The sequence below is a fragment of the Papio anubis genome, chromosome 12 (assembly GCF_008728515.1).
Source record: "Papio anubis isolate 15944 chromosome 12, Panubis1.0, whole genome shotgun sequence".
Lineage (NCBI taxonomy): Eukaryota > Metazoa > Chordata > Mammalia > Primates > Cercopithecidae > Papio > Papio anubis.
The window spans coordinates 112987483-113002065 of record NC_044987.1 but is presented as its reverse complement, the minus strand read 5'-3'; the positions used below and the strand labels follow the sequence as shown (position 1 = coordinate 113002065).

Genomic DNA, 14583 nt, shown 5'->3' with positions numbered 1-14583 from the left:
CTCTGTCTCAAACACACACACACACACACACCAAGGAGCTAGGACTACGGGTGCACATCACCATGCCCGGCTGATTTTTGTATTTTTTGTAGAGACAGGGTCTCACTTTGTTGTCTGGGCTGGTCTTAAACTCCTGAGCTCTAGCAACCCTCCTGCCTCAGCCTCCCAAAGTGCTAGAATTATAGGTGTGAGCCACTGTGCCTGGCCACAAATGCTATTTAGAGTAATTAAATAAAATTCCAAATCTTGAGATAGTAAAATAAGAAATGTTTTATATCATTATTCTTTTTGTTAACAATAATTTAACCCTTGCAAAATGAAACAATACAAATTGAACACATCACACTTTTCTTCCTGTGACTTTGGCCCTACCCATCTACCCATTCACTTGAAAGAGGCAAAACAATGATAACCAACAATGAAACACCATGAACAATTCTACGTGATCCCATCACAGAAAATGAACCCAGAATATTCTACAACACAAACAGAGGTGCCATCTCTACTGCTTCTAAAGATTTCCTCTTTCATTTCTTGGTCTAGAATGGGGGTTTCTCAGCCTCAGCACTAGTGACATTATGGGCCAGATAATTCTTCACTGTCGTGTCCTGTCCTGTGCACTGTAGGATGTTTAGCAGCATCCCTGGCCTCTACACACTAGATACCAGCAGCATCCCATAGCCAGATGTAAGAACCAAAAATGTCTGTAGATGTTGCCAAATTCCCCCCACAGGGAAAAACTGTCTCCAGTTGAGAACTAGTGACTTAGGTGAGTAATGATCACTGACACATGCTGCAAGTCAAATTAACATAGAACTTCTGGCCGGGCACAGTGGCTCACGCCTGTAATCCCAAGACTTTGAGAGGCCGAGGTGGGTGGATTATGAGGTCAAGAGATCGAGACCATCCTGGCCAACATGGTGAAACCCCGTTTCTACTAAAAATACAAAAATGAGCTGGGCGTGGTGGTGTGTACCCGTAGTACCAGCTACTCGGGAGGCTGAGGCAGGAGAATCACTTGAACCCAGGAGGTGGAGGTTGCAGCGAGCCGAGATCACGCCATTGCATTCCAGGTGGGCAACAAGAGCAAAACTCCATCCCCTCAAAAACAAAACAAAACAAAACAAAAGAACTTTGATGCATGCCCCATCTTGCTAGAGATGATAGATTTAGTACAAACGGGAAACTGTCCACCAGTATTTTTCTTTGTAAGCATTGTCAGTGCAGTGACTTTCCTTTTCATTTAACTCGTGAGGATATATATATATATTTTTTGAGACAGAGTCTCACTCTGTCGCCCAGGCTGGAGTGCAGTGGCGCAATCTCCGCTCACTGCAAGCTCTGCCGCCTCCCGGGTTCACGCCATTCTCCTGCCTCAGCCTCCCTAGAAGCTGGGACTACAGGTGCCTGCCACCACGCCCGGCTAATTTTTTTCTATTTTCAGTAGAGACGGGGTTTCACCGTGTTAGCCAGGATGGTCTCGATCTCCTGACCTCGTGATCCGCCCATCTCGGCCTCCCAAAGTGCTGGGATTACAGGCGTGAGCCACCGCGCCCGGCCAAGGATATTTTTGTTTTAAAGAATCTGATCAGTCATTATGTTTATTTGTGCTGAGCTCTTTGAAGCAGACTAGATTTTCCTTCAAAAGAATATTTATGATCAATCAAATTTCCCGAGAAGAAAGGGAAACAATGAATTTAAACTAAAATGTAAGTTATGCTTTATATGCCTAAGAATATTCTAAAAAAAGATTCTCCTACTTTCCACCTACCTAAAAATATTTAGGTTTCAAAAAAGTTATATTTTAGTAGGATCTTGTAAAGAAGCTTTCATACTGAATAGTACTTAAAAAAAAAAAAAAGCAACCAGAAGCTATACTCACAATGAAGTCTAGTCTGAGTGAGAGAAAATATTAAGGTAAAAAGAAATTGAAGATGTGTCTGGTGGCCATATATACATATATATATATATATTACATAAATCTGGATAAATTGTGGGGTATTATTTTGAAATTACTGTAAATGAAACTGAATTCCTATACAAATATTTTATTTCTTTTAAAATGATTTATTTATTATTTTTTGTATACTTGTTCACTGTTGGAAAATATACAACTATTTCATAACCATTCTTATATCGTGACCTCTAACAGTCTAAATTCCATTGCTTTCAGAATAACACTACAGTCGCCACTTCTTCTTTAATCCACCCTATAACGTTGTTGAAAGTGAAAGCAGCACATTAGCACTTTCTTTTTTCTAGAAATGATTCAGATTTCCCTAAATCAGGGCTTAACTCAGAAGAGCTTTGTAGTATAAATGTATAAATGTCTATAGTCTGGTAGAATTTGTTTGCCCACTTAAAAACAAAACAAAACAAAACAGTCTTCTTACTATTTCTAATGAGAGACAGCTTTTCTCTTTCACAATATCCTGATTTAAGACCTGTGACACACACCAGGTAGCCCATTTTCATGATCACAAATCCTGTAATAGTAACACAGCAGTTGGACTTTCAGTCTGCAGCACGAAAATGATCAATGGCATCTGAAGGTAGCACTGACTCTTGGAGAGAGAGGTTTTCCCAGAAAGTTTGCGCTATTAGGACTAACTAGCTTCCAACAGTCTTGTGTTTAATCATACTCTTTGACTATGTACCAAGCATGACTACAAACAATGAGGTTATTGTTGTTTTCCTTGACAAAGTATCTTTTGTACGAACCAGTTGCATCAGCATTTGTTTTCACACCATGAGGTTCTATAAAGAACTAGGGACATATTATTCCTCCTCCGTTATCTGCAAACTATTTCTCCTACCCTGACACAGAGCTTAGCCAGGAAAATGCTGGATACAAGTGATTTTATGCAGGCTCCCTAGCAAGTTAACCCAACAGAACCATGGCTGCCACAAAACCATGCCTAATTATCTTTTAGAGGAACATTTAAAGACTTATCAGCAGTCAAACCTTAGGTTGGTAGCTCCATCCAAACTTTGGTCATCTGGTCATCATGAATTCTGTCTGTTCAAACTACCTTTTTTTTTTTTTTTTTTTGAGATAGAGTCTCACTCTGTCGCCCAGGCTAGGGTGCAGTGGTGTAATCTCGGCTCACTGCAACCACTGTCTCCCGGGTTCAAGCAATTCTCCTGCCTCAGCCTCCTGAGTAGCTGGGATTACAGGTGCCTGCCACCACGCCCAGCTGATTTTTGTATGTTTAGTAGAGACGAGGTTTCACCATGTTGATCAGGCTGGTCTCGAACTCCTGACCTCATCATCCACATGCCTCGGCCTCCCAAAGTGCTGGGATTAGAAGCATGGCTGTGCCTGGCCATCTGTTAAAACTTACATGTGACCAATGTTGAGAAGAGTTTGGAGATCTTCAGGGTTAAAAATATATATGTATCTTGATGCTACCGAGGCTTATCTGGGCCATAAATGTGTTTAATGTCAGGAAACACATAGCTGTCGTTAACCTCAGGAAACACAGCAGTGTAATTAACCCAAGGTGCCCAGAACTGATCTCTCAGCAGCCAGGACTCATGATGGCAAAACTCACAGCCGAGTGTTGTGGTATATTGTGATAGTTTCCTTTCTGTTTGGGGAGGGAGGTGGAGGGAGTTCTTTTTTCTTGATGATAATTACTACTTCCTTTCATTGCTGAGTTTTCTTTGTATCTATTGTCAATTCTTCCCACACGATCCAATTAGCTGTCAGTACAGTTCTCCACAAGGGAAATCACATCAAGTAATCTACCAGTTCTTGTTTATTTTGCTTGGACACATCTATCCCAGGGATGGCCCTTCTTCCCTCTGTGCTGATTGCTCCTTGGTCAATTGCATGGCTGTCATCCTGGACTCCCCTTTGCTGTCATCCTTGGGATTTCCTTTCCTTCTCTTGGATTGCATTCTCTGATTCTGTGATCTCTTAGTTTTCTGTTTCTTTGCTCTTTCTCTTATTTAGGTAGACCATATCCTCCGGAAGTTGCTTAAGGTTAGAAACACAGTACAATGGGAGAGGATGATGGTTATGGCAGTCCTCAACATGCTGGGCTCTGAAGTCACAATGCTTCAATCTGGATTGATAAGTGCATTATTTTCCTATTGCTGCTGTAACAAATTACTACCAAGTTAGTGGCTTAAGACTCCACAATTTATTAGCAACAGTTCTGTGGGCCAGAAGTCTAAAATGAGTTTCACTGGGCTAAAATCAAAGCATTGACATTCTTTTCTGGTGTCTGTAGGAGAGAATCAATTTTCTTGCCTTTTCCAACTTCTAGAGGTTACTGGCATTCCTTGGAGTATAGTCCCCATCTATCTGCAAAGCTAGAGCAATGGCTGGTTGAGTCTTATATTGTATCACTGTGACACTGACTCTTCGGTCTGTCTTCTACATTTTAAGGAACTTTGTAATTACATTGGGCCCACCTGAATAATCTAGGATAATTTCCTCTTTTCTTTTGTTTTTATTTTTTTGAGACAGAGTCTTACTCTGTTGCCCAGGCTGGAGTGCAGTGGCATGATCTCGGCTCACTGCAACCTCTGCCTCCTGGGTTCAAGCGATTCTCCTGCCTCAGCCTCCCGAGTAGCTGGGATTACACACACCCGCCACCACGCCTGGCTAATTTTTGTATTTTTAGTAGAGATAGGGTTTCACCATATTGGCCAGGCTGGTCTTGAACTCCTAACCTCGTGATCCACCTTCCTCGGCCTCCCGAAGTGCTGGGATTACAGGCATGAGCCACTGCGCCAGGCCGATAATTTCCCTATTTTAAGGTAAATTGATTAGCAGCCTTAATTCCATCTGTAACCTTAATTCTCACTTGCCATGTAGCATGATATATTTATAGATTCCTGAAATTAGGACATGGACACCTTTTGGGGCTTATCATTCTGCCTACCAGTTATTCTTTATACCTGGTACTAAGCTGTTATCCTGGGATCTCCCTTCACTGTCATTCTGGGGAGATTCCCATGCAGTCTCTCTAGTACTAGAAGGCCCATTTTCTCTATCTCACATCTTCTACTTTTTCCATTTACTCCCCTGTTTTGGGGGAACCATTTTCAGCAGCTTTCTGTAAAAGGATGCATGGGAGGTCAATTCTTTGAGACCGTGTATGTCTGAATTACTTGTCATTTTACCCTCTCACTCGATTTGATACTTTGTCTGGGTATAGAATTCCAGGTTGGGAATGGTTTTACTTCAGAGTTTTGGAGGCATTGCTCCATTGTCTTCTTGCTTTCAGAATTGCTTTTGAGAAGTCTGAAGCCATCCTGATTCCTGACCTTTTCTCCATTTCCTGTTTTTCTCCCTGCTCTAAATGCTGTAATATCTTTACACAATCTTCTAAAATTTCATAGTAATATGCCTTTGTGTAGGTCTACTTTTATCCATTAAGATGGGACTCAGGGCACTATTTCTTTTTTTTTTTTTTTTTCTTTTTTCTTTTGAGACTGAGTCTTGCTCTGTTGTCTGGGCTGGAGTGCAGCAGCACCATCTCAACTCACTGCAACCTCTGCCGTCTGGGTTCAAGTGATTCTCCTGCCTCAGTCTCCCGAGTACCTGGGATTACAGGTGCCCACCACCATGCCTGGCTAATTTCTTGTATTTTTTGTAGAGATGGGGTTTCACCATGTTGACCAGGCTGGTCTTGAACTCCTGAGCTCAAGCAATCCGCCTGCCTTGGCCTCCCAAAGTGATGGGATTACAGGCATGAGCCACTGCACCCAGCCAGATTGTTTTGTTGTTGTTGTTTTTTACTTTGGTTTCTATTTCTTTATTTTTTTGCTATTCCTTTTGAGAGATTTCCTTAACTCAACCTTTCTATTGAGTTTGTTATTTCTGTCATATTTTTATTTTCTATGAACCATTTTTATTCTCTCAATATTCCATTATTTTTTATAGTACCATGTTCTTATTTATTGGATGCAATATGCTGTCTCATTCTCCAATGATAAGTTTTACACTCGATCTTAGCCAAAAGGTCGAGAAGCGATCTAATGATAGTTTTTAAAAGGATGGTTTCTTTTCTAGGTATGGTTTCCGTTTCTCCAGATTGCTATTTGTTTTTGTCTTCAATTTTAGAGGCCTTCTTCAGATGTTTGGTATGTTGGTTGTATGCTCATGATTAAAGGTGCGTTTGCCGGGCAGGGCGCGGTGGCTCACGCCTGTAATCCCAGCACTTTGGGAGGCCGAGGCGGGTGAATCACAAGGTCAGGAGTTCGAGAGCTGTTTGGCCAACATGGTAAAACCCCGTCTGTACTAAAAATACAAAAATTAGCCAGGTGTGGTGGCGGGCACCTGTAATCCCAGCTACTTGGGAAGCCGAGGCAGGAGAATCACTGGAAACTGGAAGGTGGAGATTGCTGTAAGCCGAGATTGTGCCACTGCACTCTAGCCTGGGAAACAAGAGCAAAACTCAGTCTCAAAAAAAAAAAAAAAAAAAAAGTGCACTTACAACCATCATGTTCAGTTGAATTCAAAGAAAACCAATTCATATTACTTAGTGTAAACTAAAATAGTTAACAAATTATATCCTAAAAACAAGGTCTGTTGGTTAAATGTTGTGTGCCCTAGGTTTTAAAATTACAACATCTAAATACAATTTCTCCTCTTAAATTTGTTAAGCTAAATATGTATTGGTTCTTTTTATTTTAGAATCCTTAAGGCATCTTAAACAGTTCTTTTTTTCCAAGAGAAATTACAAATAACATTTCTGTCAAATGGTACTTGTGTAAAGCCACCTTTCTTATATTTATAGTTTTGGTTTTTCAGTTTTATACACAATAATACTCACTGTCTTACTATCAGAAAATTATTTTGACCAAGATTTATTATTCAACTTCATAGATTAGAAAGAGATGCTAATTCTTTCTCCTTATGTTTTCTTTGTTATTATTCTCTTACCCTCTATATATACTGGCCTCTAATGTATTACCCTCTATATATACTGGCCTCTAATGTATACTATAAAATCATTATGTTGTTGAGATAACTTCATTATGATTTATATAAACAGAGTATCTCACCTCTTTCTTGCTGTGTTGCCCAGGATGGAGTCCAATGGTGCAATCTTCGCTCACTGCAAATTCCACTTCCCGGGTTCAAGTGATTTTCCTGCCTCAGCCTCCTGAGTACCTGGGACTATAGGCACATGCCCACCAGGCCTGGCTAATTTTTGTATTTTTTGTAGAGACAGGGTTTTACCACGTTGGCTGGGTTTGTCTGGAACTCCTGGCCTGAAGTGATCCACCTGTCTCAGCCTCCCAAAGTGCTGGGATTACAGGCGTGAGCCACTGTACCCAGCTGAGCATCTCACCTCTTTCATACTGTTTGCTGAACAGTTTTCAGTTTGTCAAAAAAAAAAAAAAAAGTGGGGGTTTGCTACTGGATGGAGCTCTGAGTGAGTGGAGGTGGGCATGGGGCAGTGGCTTGCTGACTTTGAGTTTCACTGCAGGATGATCTGGGTGGGCTGTTTGGGAATTCCCAGTTATTTGCATTTGGGCCAGATTCCCCAGAAAAGTCTTCTGGACTCTTGTGTGGAGGGTAAAGTTCTGGGAACAGAGAGGGGTAGGAGGTCTAGGAGTCTCACATTTAGCATCTTTACAGTCTCAGTCTCTTGTTTGTGGTATGATACCCACATTCTCACATGTGCTTCTAGGTTTCTAGGCCCCGAAGCCTTCTGTTGTACCCTCTGCAGAGAATAAACTTTCAGACTTCTGTTGGGGGTCAGGGAGGAGGTTCAGGGACCAGCTAAAGCTCTCTTTCATTCTTTCCCACTTCCAGAGGCACCTGGGTTTAATATGTGATCCTTTTGGAGTATTCTTTTGTATAATTAGGGTTTATCCTCAGTTTTTTCCACTGCTGCCTTAGGATTTAGTGTTTTCTGAATTCTTGTGGAATTATGCCTTAAACAAATGCCTTAGTTTACTTTTAGTTGAGTTTCAGGAGGCAGTAAAATTGGACATATATTCAATTTTTACCCGGGAATTTACTTTTACTTTTGAAACCCTTTTTTTCCTCCTACAAACAAGTCAGATATCCTAATAATTCTAAGTATAACATCACTACTATGTATAGTTGAGTCATTTATTTAAGAACATGTGAAGGCCGGGCGCGGTGGCTCAAGCCTGTAATCCCAGCACTTTGGGAGGCCGAGATGGGCGGATCACGAGGTCAGGAGATCGAGACCATCCTGGCTAACATGGTGAAACCCCGTCTCTACTAAGAAATACAAAAAATAGCCGGGCGAGGTGGCAGCGCCTGTAGTCCCAGCTACTCGGGAGGCTGAGGCCGGAGAATAGCGTGAACCCGGGAGGCGGAGCTTGCAGTGAGCTGAGATCCGGCCACTGCACTCCAGCCTGGGCGACAGCGCGAGACTCCGTCTCAAAAAAAAAAAAAAAAAAGAACATGTGAAGAGTACCTCCATCCTCCATGCCTGGCAGGACCAAGCACTGGGGATACAGCGATGAACAAGACAGCCGAGTTCCTTGCTCTTATGGAGGTCATAGGCTACTGACTACTCAATAACAATTCCTCCCTGACTCCACCTTTGCTTCTAGAGCTCCCCATTGGCCAGCCAAGATCTTGACCATCCTTGCATCAGCTCCCTGTCCTTTCCACAGCCACGCTCTGAGGATTTATATGCTTTAAATACCCACATGGTGAATCCAGTTTTCCATCTTTGGTTCCATGTAAATTTCAGGCCAGCTGGCTCTAGTCACGAATTCTTTCCCTATCCAGCTCTCTCCTCCCCTCTTCCCTACCAATGTTTGTTGACTCCTTAGTTTGGCCAGGGAGGCCAAGGGGCATGTGAGGTACCCCGAGCTGAATGTTCCTGCTGAATATGCAGCCTGTACTCTGAATCCTGACGCAGAGTCTGACCCACCCTCCTCTTTGTTGCAGGTCAGAGATGTCGTCATCGCTGCAAGCGTTGCAGGAATGGGCTTGGCAGCCATGGGCCTTATTGGAGTCATGTTCTCAAGAAACAAGCGACAAAAGCAATAACTGAAAAAGACTGTCCTGTCAGCGATGACTTTATACATCAAGGGGATCTTGTTTTGCTAGAGTTTGGGGTTTGGTTTGTGGATTTCATTGTGATTTATAATAAGGCTTATTTTCACAGAATAAAATAAAGTACAACGAGGGAGGATTTCATTGGGGGAAATGCAGCAAGAACTGCCTGGTGTGAATTCTGTTCAGGGAACAACCGGTCTGTCTTCCTGGTCAGGGTTTTCTTTCACTTTCTTTTTGTGTGCTGTGTTCTTTGCATTGCAGCAAGCAGGGTCCAGCTCCAGTTATCTCAACTAGAGGGCGTTTCTGGTCGTCAGAATACATGTGAGGCGGAAGGGAGACAGACAGACGTAATACACAAGAATAGAAACCAGCAGACAGCTGGGACTCTTGGCCTGGAACTAGATCTGGGATGGCCTCTGAGAATCAGCAGCTGGAGTCTGTAGATGCGCAGCCGAGTTGAAAAAAAAAAGTCCTTGGCTATCAGGAAATTTAGTATAGGTGCTTGCCAATCTTACTAAAATTTCCATTATTTTCCTCTGCTCTACACGTCTTCCCTCCGCCTTGTTGCTTCCATCTCCTTGGCACTCCTGCTTCCTCACCGCGTCTGCTTGCCATGATCCCCAAGTCTCTGACCCACATTCCTGCCTGCTCTTCTCCTCCCACATCTGCTCAGATTCTTTCCCGCGGTCTGTCTGCGGGTCCACGCTCCCAGCGCCACCCCCAGGAGATAATCTGATAGGCTCAGTTCGCCAGCTAACTCAACTTTCCCATTGGCTACCTTTGGGTCAGGTGATCTCCACTAGACGTATCACCTATGCCTGATGGTGGGTCACATGGTGCAAATGTTGCTTGACAGCTTAGTGGGTTAGGGATTTGGCTGGGCTCATGGCTGACATCCCTGCTACTGAGCCCTTACGGGTCAGGCTGGGAGAGGGTGCTATGTTGTGTGGATGGTCATTTGAGGTCTTGCAGCTGTTGCTCGCTGGGCTTGGCAGGTGTTCAAAGTGACCATTTTTCCGAAGTGCTTTTTTTCGAGTATTCCTCAGACCGACTCCCCTGGGGCCGACGGTCCGTCCTTCCACAGGGTGATATTTCCCTACTTGCTTGTGAATGTTTCCTTCATCTCCAGGTTGTCTGGGGACAGTTCTGTCTGTTGGAGGCCTGGGCAGGATTTACAAAGGGCTCCATGCCAGCTCCTTCCACATCTGGTGTAGGGTAAACACCTGCCCATTTATGTCCTAGTGTTGGTAGAAGAATCATTTTCTTTCAGTACAGTCTCCTTTGTTTTTTGTCCCAGCTCTTTAGATGTAGCACTTAATGCCAGTTCTCAGGCTCCCCAAACTTAAGGGACACAGGTCAATAAGCAGTAGGTCTTTGGAAGCTCCCTGCCTCACATGGTATAAGGCGAGGAGGACACATACAATGTAAACTTCCAAATTAAGTATGGGGGAAAAAGGAATGAGAAAAACAAACACAAAAAGGCGAAACAAAAACACCTGGTTCCGATCCAAGAGGCAACAGCCAGAATGAATAGACCAAGGCCCAGGAGGCAGGCCAGACCAGGCCAGGCCAGGCCAAAGGCCAGGAGCCAGGCCAGGCCAGGAGCCAGACCAGGCCAAAGGCCAGAGGCCAGACCAGGCCAGGCCAAGACCAGGCCAAGGCCAAGGCCAGGCCAGGCCAAAGGCCAGGAGCCAGGCCAGGCCAGGCCAAAGGCCCAGGAGGCCAGGCCAGGCCAGGCCAAGGCCAAAGGCCCGGCGCAGGCCAGGCCAAAGGCCCAAAACCAAACCAAACCAAACCAAACCAAAAAACCCAAAACCAAACCAAACCAAAAACCAAACAAACCAAACAAACCAAACCAAAAAACCCAAAACCAAACCAAACCAAACCAAACCAAAAAACCCAAAACCAAACCACCAAACCAAAAAACCCAAAACCAAACCAAACCAAACCAAACCAAAAACCAAAACCAAACCAAACCAAAACCAAACCAAACCAAACAAACCAAACCAAAAAACCCAACACCAAACCAAACCAAAAAACCCCAAACCAAAACAAACCAAACCAAACCAAAAAACCCAAAACCAAACCAAACCAAAAAACCCAAAACCAAACCAAACCAAACCAAAAACCCAAAATCAAACCACACAATAAACGAGAAAAAAATTACATAAAACAGATGACATGTATAGAAATAAAAAAATAGAATGAGGAACTAATTCCAAATATATAGGTAATCCTAAGTGGACTAAATTTGCAAAGTAAAAGGCAAACATTACACTGGATTAAAAACAAATCTAGGGAATACAATTTACAGCTGATACGTTCAAAATATAAAAACACAGATAAAATATAAATAAAATCAGTACGGTGGTGTCTGCCTGTAATCCCAGCTAGTTGGGAGGCTGAGGCAGGAAGATCCCTTGAGTCTAGGAGTTAGAGAACAGCTTGTGCAACATAGCGAGACTGCCTAAAACATATATATACATATATGTATACACACACACATACACACACACACACACACACACACAAAGACTGAAATGGAAATGATAGACATTTTGCGTGACAACTGGTCTGATGTGTTAAAAAGTTATCCAGGAGAAAAATCGGGGGTATGTGAAAGCTGCCCTAGATAGAAATGTTACATGCAAAACAAGTAAATGTGAAAACTATAAGAGCTATCTGGGATAATTGGAAAATTTTAAATAGAGACTGGATATTAAAGAATATTAAGGAATTATTTACTTTATTAAGTGTGATAATGGCATTAGGCTTATGCAAACACATGCCCTAATTAAAAAAAAAATGCAGATAAAGCAAATGTGGCAAAGTAATAAGTTTTTAATTGCGGCAGTGGGTACATGGTAGGTGGGTAGTTATTGGACTATACTAGATTTTCCGGTACTTTCTGTGTGCCAAAAAACTTACCAAACATCTTTAATAATATCTGAAATTGCCGGGCACTGTGGCTCACGCTTGTAGTCCCAGCACTTTGGGAGGCCGAGGCAGGCAGATCACCTGAGGTCGGGAGTTTGAGACCAGCCTGACCAACATGGAGAAATCCTATCTCTACTAAAAATGCAAAATTAGCCAGGCATGATGGCGCACACCTGTAATCCCAGCTACTCGGGAGGCTCAGGCAGGAGAATCGCTTGAACCCAGGAGGCGGAGGTTGCAGTGAGCTGAGATGGTGCCTCTGCACTCCAGCCTGGGCAACAAGAGCAATATCCCATCTAAAAAAAAAAAAAAATCTGAAATTTGAACTTGAGATTTGAAATAGGACTTCTAAATCAACTTTAATAAATCATATAATTTAAAAATTAGAAGATAAAAATGGTATGCTACGTAAATACAAAGAACTGGTGTACTAACTAAAAGCTGGTGTAGTTGTGTTGATATCAGAAAATATAGGCTTTAAAGCAAGTTATTAGTAGACAGAGGACAAAAAGGTTCTGATAAAAGTTTTAATTCACTAGAAATATGTAACTTGCTTGCATTTAATAAACCTCAAAATAATGAAATTTTTGACTGATTGCAAAGAGGAATTCATCGTCTGTTGTTTAAAACAGAATACCCGAAAGTGGGTAATTGATAAGAAATGATTTGACTTCTTACAATTCTGGAGGCTGAGAAGTCCAAGGTTAAGGGGGTGCATCTGGTGAGGGCCTTCTTGTTGGTGGAGACTCTCTAGAGTCTGGAGGCAGCACAGGGCATCACATAGTGAGGAGGCTGAGTCTGCTAGCTCAGGTCTCTCTTCCTCTTTTTATAAAACCACCAGTTCTATTCCTGTGATAAACCACTAATTCGTTAACTCATTAATCCACGAATGGGTTAATCCATTCATGAGGGCAGAGCCTTTATGATCCCACCACCAATTAAAGGCTCTCCTCTTCTGTCCTCCCCTCCCCTCCCCTCCCCTCCCCCCCCCTCTCTCCCTTCCCTCCCCTCCCCCTTCCTTCCTTCCTCCCTCCCTCCCTCCTTCTTTCCTTCTTTCCTTCCTTTCTTTTTTTTCTTTCTCTTTTTTCTTTCTTTCTCTCTCTTCTTTCTTTCTTCCTTTTTCTTCTTTTCTTTGTCTTTCTCTCTCTTCCTTCCTTCCTTTTCTTCCCTCCCTCCCTTCTTCCCTTCCTCCCTCCCTTCCTTCCTTTTCTTCTTCTTCTTCTTTCTCTCTCTCTTTCTTTTCTTCCTTCCTCTCTTTTTCTTTCTCCCTTCTTTCCTTCCTTCCCCTCCCTCCCTCCCTCTCTTTCTTTCTTTCTCTCTTTCTTTCTTCTTTCTCTTTCTTCCTTTCTTTCTCTTCGTTTTTTCTTTCTTTCTTCCTTCCTTCTCCTTCTCCTCCTCCTCTTCTTCTTCCTTTCTCTTTCTCTCTTTCTTGTTCTTTCTTTTCTTCCTTTCTTTCCCTCTTTTATTCCTTCCTTCCTCTCTTTCCCTTTCTTTCTTTTCTCTCTTTCTTTCTCTTTCTTTTTTGCTTCCTTCCTTCTTTTATTCCTTCCTCTCCCTCCCTCCATTCCTTCCTTCCCCTTCCTTCCTTCTTTCCTTCCTTCCTTCTTCCTTCCTTCCTTTCTTTTTCTTTCTCTCTCTTTCTTTCTTCCTTTTTCTTCCTTTCTTTCTCTTCCTTCCGTTTCTTTTCCTTCTTCTTTCTTTCTCTTTCTTTTCTTCCTTTGTTTCTCTCTTTTCTTCCTTCTTTCCTCTCTTTCTCTTTCTTTCTCTCTCCCTTCCTTCCTTCCTTCTTTCCTTCCTTCCCCTTCCTTCCTTCCTTTTTCTTTCTTTCTTTCTCTTTCCTTCTCTCTCTCTCTTTCTTTCTTCCTCTTTCTTTTTATTTCTTTCTTTCTCTCTTTCTTTTCCTTTCTTCCTTCTCCTTCCTTCCTTCTTTCCTTTTCTTCTTCCTCTTCTTCTTCCTTTCTTTCTCTCTTTCTTTCTTTTCTTCCTTTCTTTCTCTCTCTCTTTTCTTCCTTCCTTCCTTCCTTCCTCTCTTTCTTTCTTTGCTTTGTTTCTTTTTCTTTCTTTCTTTCCTTTTCTTTCTTCTCTTTCTTTCTTTCTCTCTTTCTTTCTCCCTTCCTTCCTTCCTTCCTCCCTCCCTCCCTCTCTCTCTCTCTTTCTTTGTTTCCTTTTTTCCCCTCTCCTCCTCTCCCCTCCCCTCTCCTCTCCTTTCCTTGCTTTCCTTTCTTCCTTTTTTTTTTGAGATAGAGTCTCACTCTGTCACCCAGGCTGGAGTATAGTGCTGGGATCTCAGCTTACTGCAACCTCCGCCTCCTGGGTCCAAGCAATTCTCCTGTCTCAGCCTCCTGAAAAGGTGGGATTACGGGCATATGCCACCACGCTCTGCTAATTTTTCTATTTTTAGTAGAGATGGGGTTTTATCATGTTGGCAAGGCTGATCTTGAACTCCTGACCTCAGGTGATCTGCCCACCTCGGCCTCGCAAAGTGCTGGGATTACAGGCATAAACCGCCACACCCTGCCAAAAGCCCCATCTTTCAATACTGCCACATTTGGGATTAAGTTTCAACATGAATTTTGGAGAGGACAAACAACGTCATAGTGGGAGATCTAAATACACCTTTCTAAGGAACTGATGAA

At 42.7% G+C, this 14583-nt stretch overlaps 1 protein-coding gene across 1 annotated transcript in view; it reads left to right on the top strand.

The window, feature by feature from the left end:
* The window catches only part of LOC101026384 (phospholipase A and acyltransferase 3), a 34460-nt gene extending 25291 nt beyond the window's left edge, over positions 1–9169 (top strand). The window contains exon 5 of the mRNA XM_009185798.3: positions 8900–9169. Within this exon, the coding sequence (XP_009184062.1) occupies positions 8900–9001 (102 nt within the window). The 3' untranslated portion in view covers positions 9002–9169. The remainder of the gene's footprint in view (positions 1–8899) is intronic.
* Positions 9170–14583: the final 5414 nt, after the last annotated feature.